General features: G+C 35.2%; 1 protein-coding gene across 1 annotated transcript; it reads right to left on the bottom strand.

Annotated features, from left to right (window-relative positions):
• Nucleotides 1-324: 324 nt before the first annotated feature.
• LOC145684926 (uncharacterized) lies at nucleotides 325-18,046 on the bottom strand. The gene is made up of 5 exons (XM_081757281.1): nucleotides 17,186-18,046; nucleotides 14,841-14,969; nucleotides 12,152-12,366; nucleotides 5,115-5,264; nucleotides 325-937 (listed from the first exon to the last, which is right to left on the bottom strand). The coding sequence occupies exons 1-5, from the start codon at nucleotides 17,965-17,967 to the stop codon at nucleotides 495-497; spliced, it is 1,719 nt and encodes a 572-aa protein (XP_081613407.1). The 5' UTR covers nucleotides 17,968-18,046; the 3' UTR covers nucleotides 325-494.
• Between the last annotated feature and the right edge of the window lie 285 nt (nucleotides 18,047-18,331).

Raw genomic sequence — 18,331 nt, 5'->3', positions numbered from 1 at the left:
TAGCTCTTCAGATATAAGGCCTACAACAAACTTTTTGCCTGATTGGATCTTTTGATCCAAAAAGATTAAAAAAAAAAAAGTTGTTGAAGTTGAATTAATGAGTTGAATGAGATGTGATAAGTATCTCAAAACGATTTAAATTAGACAGTAATTTTAGGCAATTTATAGAGGTAACTTGACAATATATCGGTAGAGAATCTCTTCACCTTTACCCCCCGGACGTAATGACGGTACGAGTTAGTCATCCTTGACGGCGATTGCTGCGTAAGGCATCCAGTTGTTTGTAGTTAAGCTCAACGACACGACAAAGAAAAACTTGAAAAATGCCAATGCACATAACAAATTAAGGAACTTTATTTGCCTCTTTTCTACAATATATTCTGGAAACATAGATGATAATACAAATCTCTGAAGTAACAATGAATAAAATAAATTAATATTCTTCAACAATACATGCAACAAAACAAATCTTTAAGTCTTTCCATTAAGAACCCTTATTCTCCTAGATTAAGCTTTCGCATCAGTATTAGCAATATTGGTATAAACATCAAACAATAGGTAGCTATATATGCTGTAATCACGTACTTGAGAAATGTCCCATCAATCGTGGCATCTGTTACATCAATGTATTTAATCTCGTTCCCAGCTAAAAATATCATAATCATGTTCTCGAGGAAAGTAAACAGATAATATGTGATATATCGCACGCCATCATAGTTGGAGACGGTTTCCTGTGGTTGAATGTATGTAAATGTGTAAAGAGAAGAAAGGCCAATTTTAGATAACATATTTCCCAAGCGAGTACCGGTATCTGTCATATTCATACCAGAATCCAAGCATAGCCACACAAGCATTATTATCAAATGGCCCAATATTACAAATATTATTGCCATTCCAAAAACTGCAGCAAATGATAGGAAAACTAGTAGTCTTGTGGCTAAAAATTCAAGAAGAATGAATGGGTTAATCATCGTAATTAATTATCACATAGTAAAATAAATCTACAAAAGATATCACTCAATTCAAATAATAATTACTAAACCTTAATTTTAGACTTCCAAACTACGACGGGTGTTCCAAAAGTTCGAAGAATGGGTAAGATTAGATTTACATCGAAGTTGCAACACCCAAGCGTGACGTAATGTCACGTGGTAATATCATGCGGGCAAAGGTAGAATTAAACGAGCCCTGCGGGGGTTGTAACTTCCTTGGTTCGCCGACGCTCGCTCAGCTATGTTTCGTAACGTAAATAAATCACTTTTTTTTTATCACTGAAGTTGTGTGTGCAAAGTGGACTAATTACCACGTGACATTACGTCAAGACCGGATGGTGTAACTTCAATGTAAATTTAACTACACCCGTTAATGTTAGGGATGAGCAAAATGCTTCACCTTTCAAAGAGGTGAGGTTAAATTTACATTTAAGTTACATCATTCGATCGTGACGTAATGTCACGAGGTACTAGTCCAGTTTGCACACACAATTTTATTGATAAAAATTTATTTCTTACGCTACGAAACATAGCTGAGCGAGCGTCAGCTTGAGAAGGGGGTTACAGCACCGGGAGGCTCGTTTTATTCCACCTTTATTACAATTCACAGGAAACCACCTTTCCCTTCACAGCTAACACGCGCCGCCATAATAATACCACGTGACATTACGTCACGAGCAGGGGGTGCAACTTCGATGTAAATTTAACCTTATCACTTTCAAAGGGCCACTCAATGGTTCGCTCATTAAAAAGAGACAATTCATTTGAACGACTCACTTATATTTTTACCACCGCGAGAGCGTTGTGGATTTTAAAACTAAAATCATATTATCAGATTAAATGCGTTTCATAAAACAACATTTTAGCAGTAAAAAATTTAATTTTAGACTAAACCATCTGGTCTACTATTTCTAACAATTCAACTAAAATAATAATAAAAATAGCTGCAATTTCGACTAATGTAAATTGTAATTAACAGTTGTAATATTAATATTGTTATTTATAATTTGTATTAGAAAAATAAACAAGGCATTGGGTGTTTTCTATTATTGTGAACATCACAGTTAATATTTAGTTTATTAAGAAACATTCTGGTACTGCTTGAGAGAACAGTTTACACTATAATCACAGTATTAATGACAGCCACAATAATAGAAAAGGACCGATGTTTAAAAGTAACATTCTGGCATATTCGCCTGAGGAAACTGAAGAAAAAGCTTGAAAATGAGAAATGAAATGCAATCGTTAAGTTTTAAGTCCCACACTTACGCCGGCTAGACTAAAGGAGATAGATGATAAGAAGTGAATGAAACGGTGGAACGAACAGTGGGAGGAAACGGAAGAACCCCTAGAAAATCCACGCACACGGTGTTTGTCCATCACAAGGCTCACTTGGCGCGAGTTGGAACCGAACAAAGGATGCATCGGAAGGAAGGATAAGGTGAATTTTATTTTTCTTACCTGGGCGCGCTTTTCTGTTGTCCGTATAATAATTGTGAACTGTTCTCTCAAGTAGTTTGTGTGCAAACATTGTTACAGTTAGACGTCTTGCGTGTTCGTTGTAAAAATGGATAAACTTGAATATCGTACAGGGCGGAAGGGTCATGGCCAGTGTGTTTTGGGATGCGAAAGGAATCATGTTAATTGATTACCTTGCAAAAGGGAGAACAATTACAGACAAATATTACTAGAACTTTCATGAACAGCTGGATGCCAAAATTCGCGAGGAGAGGCCTGGCTTGAAGAAGAGGAAAATCATCTTTCACCAGGACAACGCAACTGTGCACAAGGATGCGTTAGCGATGGGAAAACTGCAGGATTTGAGGTGTGATTTGCTCGCCCATCCCCGATATTCTCCTGATTTGGCACCATCGGACTTGTATCTGTTCCCAAACTTCAGGAAATTTCTTTCTGGGAAGCGCTTCACATCGAATGAAGAAGTTGAGAGGATCGTGGATGACTATTTTTACAACCTCCCAGACTCTCACTTCCGGAAAGGAATACTGATGTTGGAGAAACCCTGGACCAAGTGTATTGAAGTTAAGGGAGATTATGTCGAAAGATAAAATCATTTTTGAACTGAAACTCGCAGTCTTTCATTGTCAGGCCGAGAACTTTTCACCCCGACCTCGTACTTTAGGTTGTTTAGTCTCTGCCTAGTACCTTGGAGTCCTTGATGTCTGTCCGTGTAACGTCTTATGTCTTGAGAACTAAAACAGATATCGAAAACAGACATAAGGTTTGAAATTAGCATCATCGATTTACTTGCCCATTATCAATACTATAATGCAGTTTTTAAAACACTTTATCTGTCCTAATAGTGTCTGTACAACAACAACGTTGAATATTTGATGTATTCCTTCGTAATCAGGGCAGAAGTGCTCGAGCATTTTGTAGGAGAAGAAGAAAAAAAGAAGAAGAAGAAGAAAAAGAAGAAGAAGAAGAAAAAGAAGAAGAAGAAGAAGAAGAAGAAGAAGAAGAATGTAAGCAATATCTGTCGATTGATCTAAATATATTTCTCCTTGTACGTTGCTATAGTGACGGGGGACGTTTCATAACAAATATGAGAGTCTCCATGACAGTAAAATGTAAGATTTTGAACTGTGATGTAGAATCAGTCACTTGTCATTAAATATAATGATTTAGACTTTGAGATTGGTGTATGTTTCAGTGTAACTATGTCATATACGTAATAAGTACACAATACATTAACCAAATATACGAACTGTGGCAATATATGTAATTTTACCTGTAACGCCTTGTATCTCGAGAACGAAAGTGCTTTTTGACAAACAGACTTCGGAAACAGCACCCTCGATTTATTCGGTCGTTATCAATTTCACAAAGTAGCTTTTACACTTGATTTCTTTGTTCTCACAGTGTCTGTAACGCCCTGTATCTTAAAAATAAAACGAGCTGCCGATAAACGATCTTCAGGTTTGACATCAGAAGGCTCAGTTTGCCTGCTCATTATCAACGTTATAAAGACAATTTTAGTTGCTTTGTGTGTCCTCATGGTAGTTGTAATACTCTTTATCTCGAGGTCAAAACGAACTATTAACATACGATCTCGGAATAAATACTCTAGATTTACATGACTCTTTTTCGATATAATGGTTTGTCTGTTAGTGAAGTCGTCAGAACAGTGGCGGATCCAGGGGGCCCATCGGGACGATTGCCCACCAGAAGAGGATTTTTTAAAAAATTTTATATCATATATAAATTAAACCAGTGGCGTATTTAGGGGGCTTCCGGGCTTAAGTCCCCCCCGAAATCTTACTTACCATAGTAAAGTATATGAAATATCTTGCAGAATTTTCACATTTTCAGGCAAAGCCCCCCTCCGAAAGTTAGCAAAGCCCTCCCGAAACAAAATCGTAAATACGCCACTGAATGAAACCCATCTCAAAGTTTGGAGCTCTTAAAAGTAGCTCTAAGTAGCAGTATTACAACCCACCGGCCCCCCCAGAAGCCCGTCCTGGATCCGCCCTTGTGTCAGAAGTATGTATTTTAGAACAAAAAGACATATCGAAAAGCTAACTTCAGATTTGATATAAGCATCTCTATGATACAATCTATACCTTGACGCCTTGTCTGTCCATGAAGTTCCAAAGAATCTATTTGGAGGGTTTTCAGTTTCACCCCAAAAACTATAATAGATATTGGAAAGTGATTAGGGATAATGTAAGTAAAAGGCTAATAGTCACTGCAGGAAACCAATTAGCCTTCCCTGCGGTGACTATCAGTCTTTTACTTACATTATTTCTAATCATTATCACCACTCGCAATATAATGATAATTGGAAAGTGATGTTTAGATTCGTAATTTACCACCCGTTCAGTAGAGAAACGTAACTTTTTTCCGTACCATTTCTCTGAATGTTAACTACTTGCGTCACTGGGTACTTATATTAGGGTTTCTACTAGAACTGTTTTAGTTTGACACCTTCTTCTCAGGTTTTTTCTCTAAGGATTTATATATAATACGTATATATCTACATGGAGTTTCGTGTCTCTGTTCTGTGCTAAAAGTGACAAAAGAGAGTGTCTAAATTTATCTTTAAATTTACCTTGTTACAATTATATAAAATAGACAGAATAGCAATTATTTGTAATTGCTTACCCACAGAAGTTGCAAGCCAAATAAACACAAATACATGCTTAATAACATCCCGTTTGGTCACCACCTTCTTTTCTGTGTAAGGCAGGACGAGAGACATCGCCCAAACAATCAGCAACGAGTATAGAATTATGAGACAGTAATTGTCCAAATCTTTAAAAGTAAAGAGAAAAAGACCTGTCATTAAAAAATGTGAAGCGAGTTGAAGTCTGTATGCTTGAAACATTTTCTTTTCTTTTCTTTATTCCACCATTTGATTCATTTCTAACCATCACCGTCTCCTCTAGCCTAACCTGTATAATCGTGAGACGTAAAGCTTAAAGCTTTTATTTTCATTTTGATGCTGTTTACAATAGCATTTTCGTTACGAATTAATCAGAATTTATTATTACCATGTAAGATCGGCACATAGCTAATGGAGCAGCTAAGAATTTATAAAGAGTAGTACTGGTCGATGTATAGCTTTCTGAGTGAGAAAAAAAGGAGAGGTGCCATAGTTCAAGCGAAATTTCGGGAGGGGCACCTGATTTTGAGAGGTGAAAAGTTAAGGTCAAATTTTGGTAGAAAGATGTTGGACCACGGCCATGGTCCAGGACTAACTCCTTTAACAAGTTTAAGTATTTGGTCACCTTTTGTTCCCTTAGATAGGTTTTACATTACCTAGGTACTAAAACTACAATATTTAGGAAAGGTGCCTATTTATAGTAATTTTGAGAGTCAAAAGGTCAAGGTTAAATTTTGATAAGTGGATTTTGACCCTGGAGTTCATAGAGTTGGACCAGGGAATCTAATTGTCCAAAAATATGTAGGGTATATTATTTCAGTTTGACAGGAGATATTGATACTCTGAAAAGAGGAGGAGCGAGTGTGGGGGATCCAGGACCCGGATAGTACTTCTTAAATATCCACATATATTCATATCGTTTCTATTTATGAATAAATAAAAATGTTCAAAAGTATTTAAACATTCTTCTTTCTACATTAAATTATGATAATATGTTTTAAAGCAGTGAGTGCTTTTTAAAAGAAATCAACTGCTAGATTTGCTGTTCGATATTGTTTACAGTACTGCAGTCGCATAGGCCATAGTACATATTGGTTTCCTTTCTCAGCATCATTCATTAGAAGAATATAGTAAACATTAACATTCTTTTCTTATTGTTTATTTAACACATGGTAAATTAAAATGCAAATTTCATTGAATTCACATAAGTATTTTGCAGTTTATGACATTCCTATAAAACAAATCAGCTACTTAAAGGTGACAATTACTTCATTAGCTATGACGTCGCAATAAAAGAATTTATTTTCAGTTTACCAAAGTTAGATTTACAATTAATGACGTATTTTAGATAAATTGTGACAAAGAATGTACTTATTTCATGAAATTAATTATGATTTCATGCCATTTATGACGTCACATCGTAACATCTCCCCTCGCCCCTCTGACATCCACGTGTACCAATTTGATGCAGTGGCACATCCATGGGGGGGGGGCGATTGTCCCTCCCCAAAAGGGAAAACTTTCTTATTTTATATATTTAAATAAAACCCATCCCAGAGTTTGGAGCTCATAAAAGTAGTTCTAAGTAGCAGTATTAAAACCCACCGACCCCCCAGAAGTCCTTCCTGGATCCGCCCCTGACTTGATGAACTGTTATTTTTATTTGTTATTAAATATAACATGGATAATTGAACAGAATAACGTCATGTTACTACTTTTGGGACTATGACGAAAACTTTGAACCAACTATAAACGTTTAATGATATGACGTCATGGATAATTAAACATGGTAACATTATGGTATTATTTTTGAAACTATGACGAAACATTAACTCAAACATAGACCATTGAATATTGTCATGTTACTTGAGGTATTATAATCTTAATTTTCATAAAAAGTTTTCAGTTTCAAATAGTGCATGTCGAAGATTGTTCCTGAATTTTAAGTTCGACTTTTAAGAATTCAACTTTTTTTTTTTAAGTGATTAGTATTGAAATACTATTTTGTGTTCGCTTTCTATTCGAGTTTTATGAGTTCAACTTCTCAAAGGTGTTCTTCAAACTTTCAAAATTAGCACTTCTAGTTGATCTAATGACTTCCTGTTTAATGCACTTTGAACCGGTTCGATTGCTGGTGGAAGAGCACTCTCAGAGGTTCTTGCATGTTAAATTCTTGAAATCTAACAAACAAATTTTAATTATTATTAGTTTGTGTTTTTTTAATGTATAGATCCTTGAATCTGGTTCGAGAATAAGTGTCTAATCCTTAGTTGAAAATTGACACACATTAATTATTATTATTATTATTTTTTTGTAGGTTTGATTCCATGTTACTAAAAGATTTAAATTACAGTTCGTAAACTCGAGATTTTATTTTGTATACGTCTAATTTATTAGTGTAATTCCATTCCGATTTCATTTGGACCATAGTTGAAAGGTAAGGAGGAAAAAGAAGAAATGTCACAAAACTACATTTTTGAGAAAACGGTATTTTAGTATTGAAAACCACATAAAAAGAACAAGGTTAATTAAATCTTTTGCCCCTATTTACATGGACATTTGTACGTCTACACATGCATGGCATATACAGTCAAATAGTACCAAGAGTCACCAACAGATAGGAAAAAGCACCCGATAAAACACATACATGGACATTCCTTGTTTCTTCCCCTTACTCTTCAATTGAAAGATGAGAAATCTCTTAGTTTGATAAGGCTACATACACAGCTCGCTCTAAATATGGGAGTTGTCCAAAAATAAACTTTAGTAAATTTTGAGAGAGAGAACATGGGAACGTTGATGTACTCCTCTATGTGGCCCACCCTTAATTTGGGAATTGTTAAAATAAAAATCAGTAAATGTTCAATATTTTAAAATGTCATGAGTGTCTTGATGGAATTTAAAAATGGTTCTTACAAGCTCACTCCTAAATTTACGAATTGCCAAAATAAAAATTTGTAAATGTTGATGGCTCATTCACTCCTAAGGGATATGAGTACATTGATGAATCACTCTTAAATTTGAAGAGTGTACTTACATGACCCATCTTTAAAATTGTCAACTGCTAAAAATAAACATTGGTAAGACATGGGTATTTTGATGCATCTCTTTAATTCGACACAGGTACGTACACTCATATCCAAAATGATTGTCGCATGTCTATAACTGTCTTCTTGTAAGAATATAATTTGATAATGATTTTGCACGGAACTTTCAATACTGATACTATGTGTATAATCGGGAAATGTATATTTGTGGTAAATTTCATAGGAAAAGAATTATAAATGCGAAAATTAGAATTAGTAAAACAAAATGTTGCTAAATTGACAAGAAAGTTTTACATATTTTCGTTTTATTGTTCTTATTTACTATTCTTTTGACATGAAATTTACCGCATACATATCTTTGCCGATTCTACACATACTAACATTATAAGATATACCGGGCGGATTCGTTATCAAATTATATTCCTACAACAACATATTTATAGACATGCGACAATAATTTTGGACATGAATGTACATGACTTACCCTTAATTTGGGAATTATCTAAAAAGTAAGTTGGTAAATGTTAAGAGACATAGGATATGGTTTCATGATACACCTCTTCAAACCATTTGACACGTGTACGTATTTAACTCATTTCTAAATTATAGAATTGTCAAAAATAAATATTGATAAATCTTGAGGCTCATACTATTTCATAGAACAGTTATTACGGTACACTCATCTCAAAATTCAGCAAGGTACTGTCTTTTGCCCACCCTAAATTTGGAAATTGTCCAAAGTAAAAACTTGAAAAATGTTTTAGGTTCATTTACGTTCATAAGAAAAGAGTACCATGGTACATCTTTTTGAAATTTAGCAGAAGTACTACGTACTTGGCCCACTGAAAATTTGGAAGTTCTAAAAAAAATTGATAAATATTGAATGTTCAGTTTGTTTATCAGTTGTTCTATAGGACATCGGGTACTCATTTTAAATTCATTGGTCCTAGTTGAAATCTGAGAGGGGATGGTAAATAATTCCGAGTAAGTTTTTAATACTAGTGTAATGTTTACAATTAAAGTAAAATAATTGTTAAAAGTAGTAATTCGAGAATTTTTTCTCATTACAGAAAGATAAAGAAAGAGGCTCATAAAATGTTTTATGTGGACTATTGTACTATATGAAGCAGACATGTGGACATTATTCAAAATAATAATAATAATAAAAAAAGACTGGATCTTTCAAAATTTAAGTGTGAAGAAGAATGGAGGGAATTATCTGGATCAGACGAAAAACTAATGAGAATGCGTTAGAAATGGTAGAAGAGAAAATAACAATTTTATATATATTTAGAAAGACAAAGAGAAAGTGATTGTGATTATGAGTGACAAGGAATGACATCATGAGGACATACTAGAATGTGCGGTGGAAGGACAAAAGAGAGAAAACCGAAAAAGTACGCAGTTGATGGATGTTATATTATAAAAATGCTGCGTCAAAATGAAAGGTTAGCTGAAGATCGTGGAATATGAAAGTTTCTCGGTTAAGGGAAGTGACCTGCCAATACTGGCAGAATACCAATGATAATATCGATTTAAAAAATATATGCTTTCAAAAAGTTATGAGTCATTTTTAAATAGAAGGTGACGAGGGTTACATTTTTGTACAGTGATCACAGAAAAACAACTAAACTGTGAAAAAACATGTGACGAACCAATATTTGTTTGCTCCAATATGACTTGACGAAAACTTGATTTCGCACATTTTGCCAAGCGTCTGTATAAAAGCTAATTCTGCCCTACGTACTGTGTAAAACGTGACATTAATTAGCATGTGAAAGTTTGATATTAATTTAATATTTATTTTGTAATCTATATTTTTCTGTCAACTTGTGTGCAAAATTATTAATTATACCCAATTATACAATTGAGCTCAGTTATAACTACACCAAATGGGCCTTAAAAACTATAGTCGTGACACTGCACGAACCGTCCTACAATCAAATAGCTATCGTATAAAGCAGAAGACAGCTCGCTTGTCATTGGCTGCTGCTGATTTCATATCCTTGAAAGCATTGCCACAACACACCAATAAACAAGAGTCGTTCAACCGTAACTGATTGGAAAAGTTATGGGGTATTCGTTAAATTGCAACACAGTATTAACTCTACGTGCTTCAAGGTCAACATCTGTAAGCAATAAGTTGGGCCATGCTAGGAGTAAGAGCGGAGGAAGTATAACAATAATAATTGTCTGATTGTTTCAAATGTCAACAATATGATTTAACAAGTGAAATATATAAGCGTCCCACCATCCAGTTACCGTGCCCCCTGTAATATGTTATAATCATGTTATAGTTGTGTTGTTGTATGAACCGTCCTCCAATCACGTCACACTACGATCTAAAGCAAAAGCCAACATGCCTGCCGTTGGCTTCTGATGAGTTCATGTCATTGAATGTACAGTACTGTTTAAACGTCAAGGTAATATGCAAAAACTTGTACAGCTAAGGAAGTTGAGGGGTTTTGTGTTAAATTACAACACAGCATTACGTCCACGTGCTTCCAGGTCAGCGAGGGTAAACAAGTGGTTTGAGCTAGGGCGGAAGTAATAGTGGAGGAAGTATAGTGTGCTATAAACGAGTGTTTTTGTAACCGGGAGGTGTAATATCAGTATCAGTCATCAAAGGCTTGGAATGATTAAGTATTTGGACACTCAATCAAGTCTATAGTACAGATACTACTTTGATATATTAATGAATATCTTTCTAAGCATGATATAAAATCATTTACCTTAAGAAGTATTAGTTGGTGTCATTGAATATTTGACATAATAGACGAAATGTTCCAGAAACTGGTGTTGCTATAACCAAGTTGAACTGAATTTTATTAAGACTTTATTTGGGATTTTTTTGATCGAATTACGAAGTGTATTCAAGTTATAACACCTCTAAGTCTTTTCTCAGGACTAATAACATATAGAAATTGCTGTTTAATTTAAAATACGCTAGCACTCGTTGTCATTGCGTGGTAGAAATGGCAATGCCGTACAGCACAAACAACTCTAACGGCAGCGGTGAGAGTGATGAGTGTTTTTGATACTTACGATACTTGTCGTTTTCTCTATTTGCATGGTGTGACACCGCTAGAAATTCATCGCCAGTTGAGTTAGACACGTGATGATGGTGTCATGAATGTATTTAATGTGCGTTTGTAGGTGCGACAGTTCAAAGAAAACAGAACGTCGTGTGAGAACAAACCAAGACAATCTCGACCTAGCACAAGTCGGTCTGACGACATGATTGAACGAGTGGAGAAAGTTGTTTTGGAAGTTCCGAATGAGTGTGGAACACATCGCCTCCGTGACATTTCTGTGGAATTTGTGCACACTATCGTCAGACCGGCTTGTGCGGGGCTGAGAATCTCTTGGTTTGTTCTCACACGACGTACTGCCTTCTTTGAACTGTGGCATCCATATGAACACAAATTAGACACATTCATGACACAATCATCACATTTCTCACTCAACTGGCGATGAATTTCATGTACTGTTACACCACGAAAATGTAGAAAACGAATGATTACATGCTGTTCTTGTAATGAAAACCTCATCATTTTACGAGTATCGTAAAATCAAAAACAGTCATCACTTGCCCCGTTGTCGCTAGAGTTTTGTGTGACGTACGGTGTTGCCATTTCTTTCACGCATTGATAACGAGTGTTCGCGTATTTTAAAACAAATAGCATGTTTCCATCTCTTACCAGTCATGAGAAAAAAAATGGAGATAATACTTGAATGTACCTCATATAGCATACGTAAATATATCATATAGTATATGTGAATTACCATTCAAAAATGTTTTAAGCACCAATGCTTTAGAGAAAGAAATAAAAATAATAAAGAACATTCTGTCTAGAAACTAAGGTGAGAAAAAAGACTATTTCACACATAAAATGAATAAAAGTTATGCAACCACACAGACAGTATTATTGAAAATAGAAATATGCTTTTTTTCTGTTACCCATTAAGAAAACTAAAAGGATTCTTACATGATGCAATGCTTGTCCATTGAGCTTGGCTTGTTAAGCTGTAAATATGGAGAATCAATTGCGGAGTACTCAGCACTGAAGCCTCTGAGATTACATATAATCTCGAATATTTCCACAGGAAGGTGATTTTCCTGGCCAAGACATCTTGAACTTCAACTTTATTCTTTCTCGTTGCAGTTTTGTGCTTCACATGTAAAGATATTCCCTTTATACATCTGAAAAAGAAAAAGAAAATATTAGTATATCGCTCTCTTCAATAGTGCTCTGTATAACATTATATAATGTTTACACAAACCTTTTGATTTCACAAATAGATACCTATTTCGTATGAGATGATACATATAGATGGATAGTTTTTAAAAATATTCGAACTTCTGTTTGATATAAGCTACAAAGATACTATGTAAAGTACTCTGTATACAATATATATAAGTAATCATCATATAAGGTGGTGAACGTGACCTCCTGATTACTTTATACAGGGTGGAAGATAACAACACCGAAAAACTTTGTTTTTTTCCTTATATGAAATGAAAGAGAAGAATTCTAATAAACATGAGTCGAAAAACGTTTCCATTCAGAGTTATGAACCGCCGAATATTCGAAAAATCACGTTTCAAAACGCCCTGGCTTAGAAACTATAGAGCCTATCCCAAGCGGTTTAAGGAATTACACAGGAACTAGTATGCGCTCTGTATAAATATCAATGATTCAGAATTCATCAGTACCAGGGAAACGAACGCACCATTAATACTTAAAGGAGTATCCCTATACCTCAACTTTCCTATTACAGTTCGTTTCGCCGATAACGGAGGATAGTGAAACATGGATATCTAGATAGAGCGCATACTAGTTCATGTGTAACTCCTTTAACCGCTTGGGGTAGGTCCTATAGTTTCTAAGCCAGGGCGTTTTGAAACGTGATTTTTCGAATTTTCGGCGGCTCATAACTCTAAAAGGACACGTTTTTCGACCCATGTTTATTAGAATTTTTTCTTTTATTTCATGTAAGGAATCACCTCCCAAAGTCTTTCGGTGCTGTTACCTTCCACCCTGTACAGGTACATACTCTTTGCATCATGTTTTGACCGGTAACACATACGGGTTAATGCTGTTGATTTTGGTAAAGATACTGTTCTTTCAACCATCAACTATCTGCAACGAGTTCCACCATATATAATCTTTCACTGATAACCGGGATGGGCACAAATATAATAAAATGACTAGTTAAAGAAATTGCTGTTCAGAGCGTGAGACTCAACTCAAGTGTGAAATGATGCCCCATCTTGTTGAAAATATCCTTGAGTCAGTTTTATGTCGCCCTACTACTCAATCAATTTCTGAAAAATGCGTTTGTACCGCTCTGTGTTCGATGTGTTGTTAAAAGTATCTAAGGAATCGTCGTATCGAAATTGCATAGCACACATCCATCGTCTCAGAGTATAAGTGTACTTCATGCTAAGAATGTGGGTGTAGGGTCCCATATGTTACATATATTATTTGAGTTTATACAGGGTAGAAAACATATCGTCATGGAAAAAACTAAGCTATTACATCTTGGCCTTGGGATACAGTAATCCATAACGTTAAATTTTAGAAAATAAGGTCTTTTATATGGTATTCTTTTCTTGCTCTGCATTCTCTTAATCTGGCGCTAAGTTTCGTCGTTGCTTGACATTCTAAGGAGAACAAGCACTATCCTGTTGGTTTCTTCACAGCAAATCCAGTTTCTTGAACGTTTTAAATCTAAATTTCAATCGATTGTTTCAAGGGAACTTTGTCATGGCATTGAAAAAACGTTTGCATATTGCAAAGACCCATTTACCCACACATACTATAAGCCACGTGTTCTTACTATACACGTGTTTTCACAATTTGTAAAAAAAAAATAGTGACAGATGACAGAAGGAAACTACACTTTCAGAAAGAAACGAAGATGACACGTAGAATCACGAAGAAATCCGACAACCCCTCTACAGGTTCTCCTTCCAAAGGATGACTATAAAAGGAGACGTAGGAACCAAGAAATCATCAGTGTCTTGTACTAATCATTAACCTTCAAAACCTTCTTCCGAGATCTCTACCGAAAAAATTACCTTTAATACATGCTCCCGATGCTACTATGGGCTACAGAGATACCTATCTCGTCTGAAGCTGATTTGGGCTGAGACAACATTCTATCTACACGAGGCAACATCGTAAAACGAATGGGATTATTCCTATCCTACACTGAAAACATTTATTTAGAGTGTATATAGACTTATACCAAAGCTTATAGAAATTTTGTACAGTACAATATTTTTTCTAATAAAAAGGTGTAGGGCTAAAAATTCCGTGCACATTATTGGCTATACCTAAGATTATTTCAATATTCTCTACTGTAACTTTTAACCTTATAATTGTTTTATAAAAAATGGCGATAATAACGTCTAACCGGCTTTAAAATAAGACGATTTTTTCCTGTCATGCTTAATCGGCACTGCTTTGGGCATCCAACGTTGTTGTCTAGTTCACAACCATGTGTGGCAGCCATAACATTTTAGACCAAAAGTATACCAATACCTTCTCATTGATGACAATTCGAAAAATTGCTCTAACTATTCCTTACAAGAGTTTCATGTTCTGCTGAAAGATAAGAATTAATTAGGAATTATAAAACTACAGTTATCTATCAACTGAGATCATCTACCTTATCATGGGTTCAACACCAATCATGTACCCTATAGCTCTGGTAGTAATTCCAATCTTTGATGGACGAAATTCATCTTTCTCTTCTTCTACTAAGTCCTCAGTTACCACTTTTGGACGACTAAATAACCTGTAAAAGTGTAACTGTATTAGAAAGAACGCGTAATATAATTTAAAAATGAACAGTCTCAAATTTATTTACAACAGCAGTATACAAGAACGACTGTTAGAATATACAGCATATATGTAATAAACTGTGTATTATATAGAATAGATGAAACTGGAATAAGTCAAATAGAAATACCTGTTTCTCTCACATCTAAAGTGAGATAGAAATAATGATATCTATATTGCCAACAGAACTATAAAGGAAACAGGAGAGTGCCATTTAGAAAGTTCTGATGCATCTAAATCTAAGAAAGATACAAATAATTGAATATATTGATAGCGGAGATGTACAGGAAACAGTAATATATCAAATAGGAATTCCTGTTTCACCTTCATCTGAGATAGACAATATTATTGCCAGCAGATCTATAAAGGAAACAGTGATGTACTAAATAGAAATTCCTGCTTCACCTAAATCTAAAATAGACACAGATAGATATATACATCAATATATATGATTTCCCAGCAGAGAAGTAAAGGAGACAATAATATACCAAATAGGAATTCCTATTTCACATGAATCTAAGATATGATAAAGATATATGAATTGCCAGTAGAGTTGTAAAAAAATAGTAATGTGTCAAATAGTAATTTCTGTTTCACTTTAATCTAAGATGAGATAGAAACAATGATATATATTGCCAGTATAGCTGTAAGGAACACTAATGTGAGAAATAGAAATTCCTGTTTCACTTAATTTACAATGACATAGGGATTATATATATATTGACAACAAAGCTGTAAAGGAAACAGTAATGTTTCAAATAGAAATGTCTGTTTTATAGAAACTTACGAAGAGACAGAGATGATGAAATATATTACTAACAAAGATGTAGATGAAACATCAATATACCAAGTAAAAATTCCTGTTTTACATAAATTTAAGATGAGATAGAAATAATATATATTGCCAACATAGATGTAAAAGAAACAGTAATGTACCAAATAGAAATTCCTGTTTTATATAAATTTAGGATGAGTTAGAGATTATGATATATTTTGCCAACAAACACGTAAAAGAGACAGTAATATGCCAAATAGAAATTCTTCTTCTAAGAAATTTAGGAAGAGATAGAGATTATGATATATATTGCTAGCAGAGATGTAGAGGAAACAGCAAGTAGAAATTCCTGTTAGATATAATTTTCGAATGAGATAGAGACAATATATATTGCTAACAAAGATGTAAAGAAAACAGTAATGTGCTAAATAGAAATTCCTGATCTATATAAATTTAGAATGACATACAGTTGATTATGCATATTGCGAACAGAGATGTAGAGGAAACAGCAATATAACAAGTACAAATTCCTGTTATATATAATTTAGGGCATAAACCATCATGTTTGTTGCTTCAGAGAATCTAAATCTCACTTATACAATCCAACATATGAAAAGAAGAAAGATGGGCGTAAAATACTGTCCAGGACAGCACGTAGATCATTCTCTAGATACGAGGGGGAGTCCGAAAATAAGTTTCCCCTGTCGTTTTCCCCAGGAAAGCGAACAGCATTGGGAGGGGGAAAGACAGCGGTTGGCCGCGCAATACACCCAGATATAAGTATTATTTGCCCGCGATCCTGCAGATGGCAACGTCGCAGCGCAAAGCGGAGACGAGACTCTCAGTCTGAGCCTGATAGCTATAGAGCGAAGGCGCGTTTTGAGGTCGTGGTCAAAGGAGGAAGTGCGAGCGATTGTCCGCTATGAATGGGCACATGGCATATCGGGAGCAGAAATCAATAACCACCTCGTGGAAGTCTATGGGCCTGATGTGATGGGCAACGCAAAACCATATCGCAACTCTTGGGTGCGACCACCTTGCTCATCCGCCATACAATCTGATCTCGCACTAGTGACTTCCATCTGTTTCTGACTATTAAGAAGACTCTCGGTGGCAGACGCTTTAAAAACAGTGCTTTAGTCACAGAAGCTGGTCGACGCTTCTTTCGTATGCAGAGCCCTAACCTTTTCCTGGAAGGGTTTTCGAAGTTTATAGACCGGTATGGCAAACGTATCAACGTGTGGTACTTGAGTGGGAAAATAAAGATACGTCTGATCTTTAATGTCACATGCTATTTTTGGTCTTGCATCCCCACCTCTGTCTACAGTCGCCTGGGGAAATTTGTTTTCAGACATCTCCTTGTAACTACACAATAAAAACATAGTAAACAACCTTACCTTGTACCATAGTACGTTAAAAGATGAATTGTTACGAGAGATACCACTAAGCCTCCAAAAGCAATCCAACAATTAGCTACCAAGTTCTGAGAAAAGGATTTGACGGCATAATAAAAGGTTGCGAACAAACAAGCACATCGCAAAGCTTCAGTTATAGGCAGAAGTGCATGCACGATTACTTGCCGATTCCCCGATGACTCTATCGTCTTGGCTGTTTGTGTTTCCTCAGCACATGCTGTTACTACTTCTACAGTAGGTACATTATCAATCACAAGTTCTTCAGGTAGAGCAGCGATTTCTTCTTCTTCTACTTTCTCTACCAATTTTGTTATAATTTTATCTACGATTAGCGCTACATCTCCATGGCCCTTTTCAGAGCCAATGACAGGCACCACTTCCTCATGTTTCTTCTGCTGCTCTGGGACAAAATTTATTTCTGAAGATTTGTCCATATTATGAGGCTCACAAGATTTATTAGAAACTATATTTAAACTTAATTCTCCTTCAAACTTCGTAGGTTCCAGCTTGGAACCTACTTGCAGATCATTCTTTGAGAGGCTACCTGACAACTTCAAAGATGGACCTTGACATATGTCTAAAAACGGTGAAATAATATTTATTTCACAAGCACTTGTATTTTCTTTAATTTTGTAATGCAACGACTCATCTTTCTCCAATTTACAACTATGAGACCCTGGACTTTTGTGCACTGGAATTGCTTCAGTTTCTCTATGAATCGCAATGCATGGATCGCTGCTTGAGCGTAAGAAAGACTTTTCCATACTGTTCTTCACTGACTTTATTATTTGCAAATAAATCAGTCCGTCCTTGTATAAATATTTTTAGAAACTTTCTTCTAATTTCAAATCTTTCTGGTAATTTCAAACACCTGCTGATGAAAATGAAGAAAAAAATATTGTACTTATAATTGATTAAGAATTAAATATATCATTTTACAGTGAGTAATATTACAGGGATGTTTCAGTCAACATTACTACTGTGACCAAACGAAATATGATGAAGCGTTGTTACTGATGTTACCGTGTACACTGGAGTTCAAAGTTTGTTTTGACATATGGCAACATTTGAAACCCATACGTACCTCAAAATGGCGCTCCCCTTAACAACGAAACAGAAATCGCGTGT

The sequence above is a fragment of the Thermobia domestica genome, chromosome 5 (genome assembly GCF_964235325.1).
Source record: "Thermobia domestica chromosome 5, izTheDome1.hap1.1, whole genome shotgun sequence".
NCBI lineage: Eukaryota > Metazoa > Arthropoda > Insecta > Zygentoma > Lepismatidae > Thermobia > Thermobia domestica.
The sequence above is the reverse complement of the archived record's forward strand: the minus strand, read 5'-3'. Positions and strand labels throughout refer to the sequence as shown.

Bases quoted from the DNA above. Each gene is read 5' to 3' on its own strand.
- LOC145684926 (XM_081757281.1), bottom strand. From the start codon at position 17,967: ATGGAAAAGTCTTTCTTACGCTCAAGCAGCGATCCATGCATTGCGATT. The intron at 12,367-14,840 runs GTAGATGATCTC...TTTCTTTTTCAG, and splicing joins GGTGTTGAACCCATGATAAG to ATGTATAAAGGGAATATCTT. The intron at 5,265-12,151 runs GTAAGAATCCTT...TTACTTTTAAAG, and splicing joins ATGGACAAGCATTGCATCAT to ATTTGGACAATTACTGTCTC.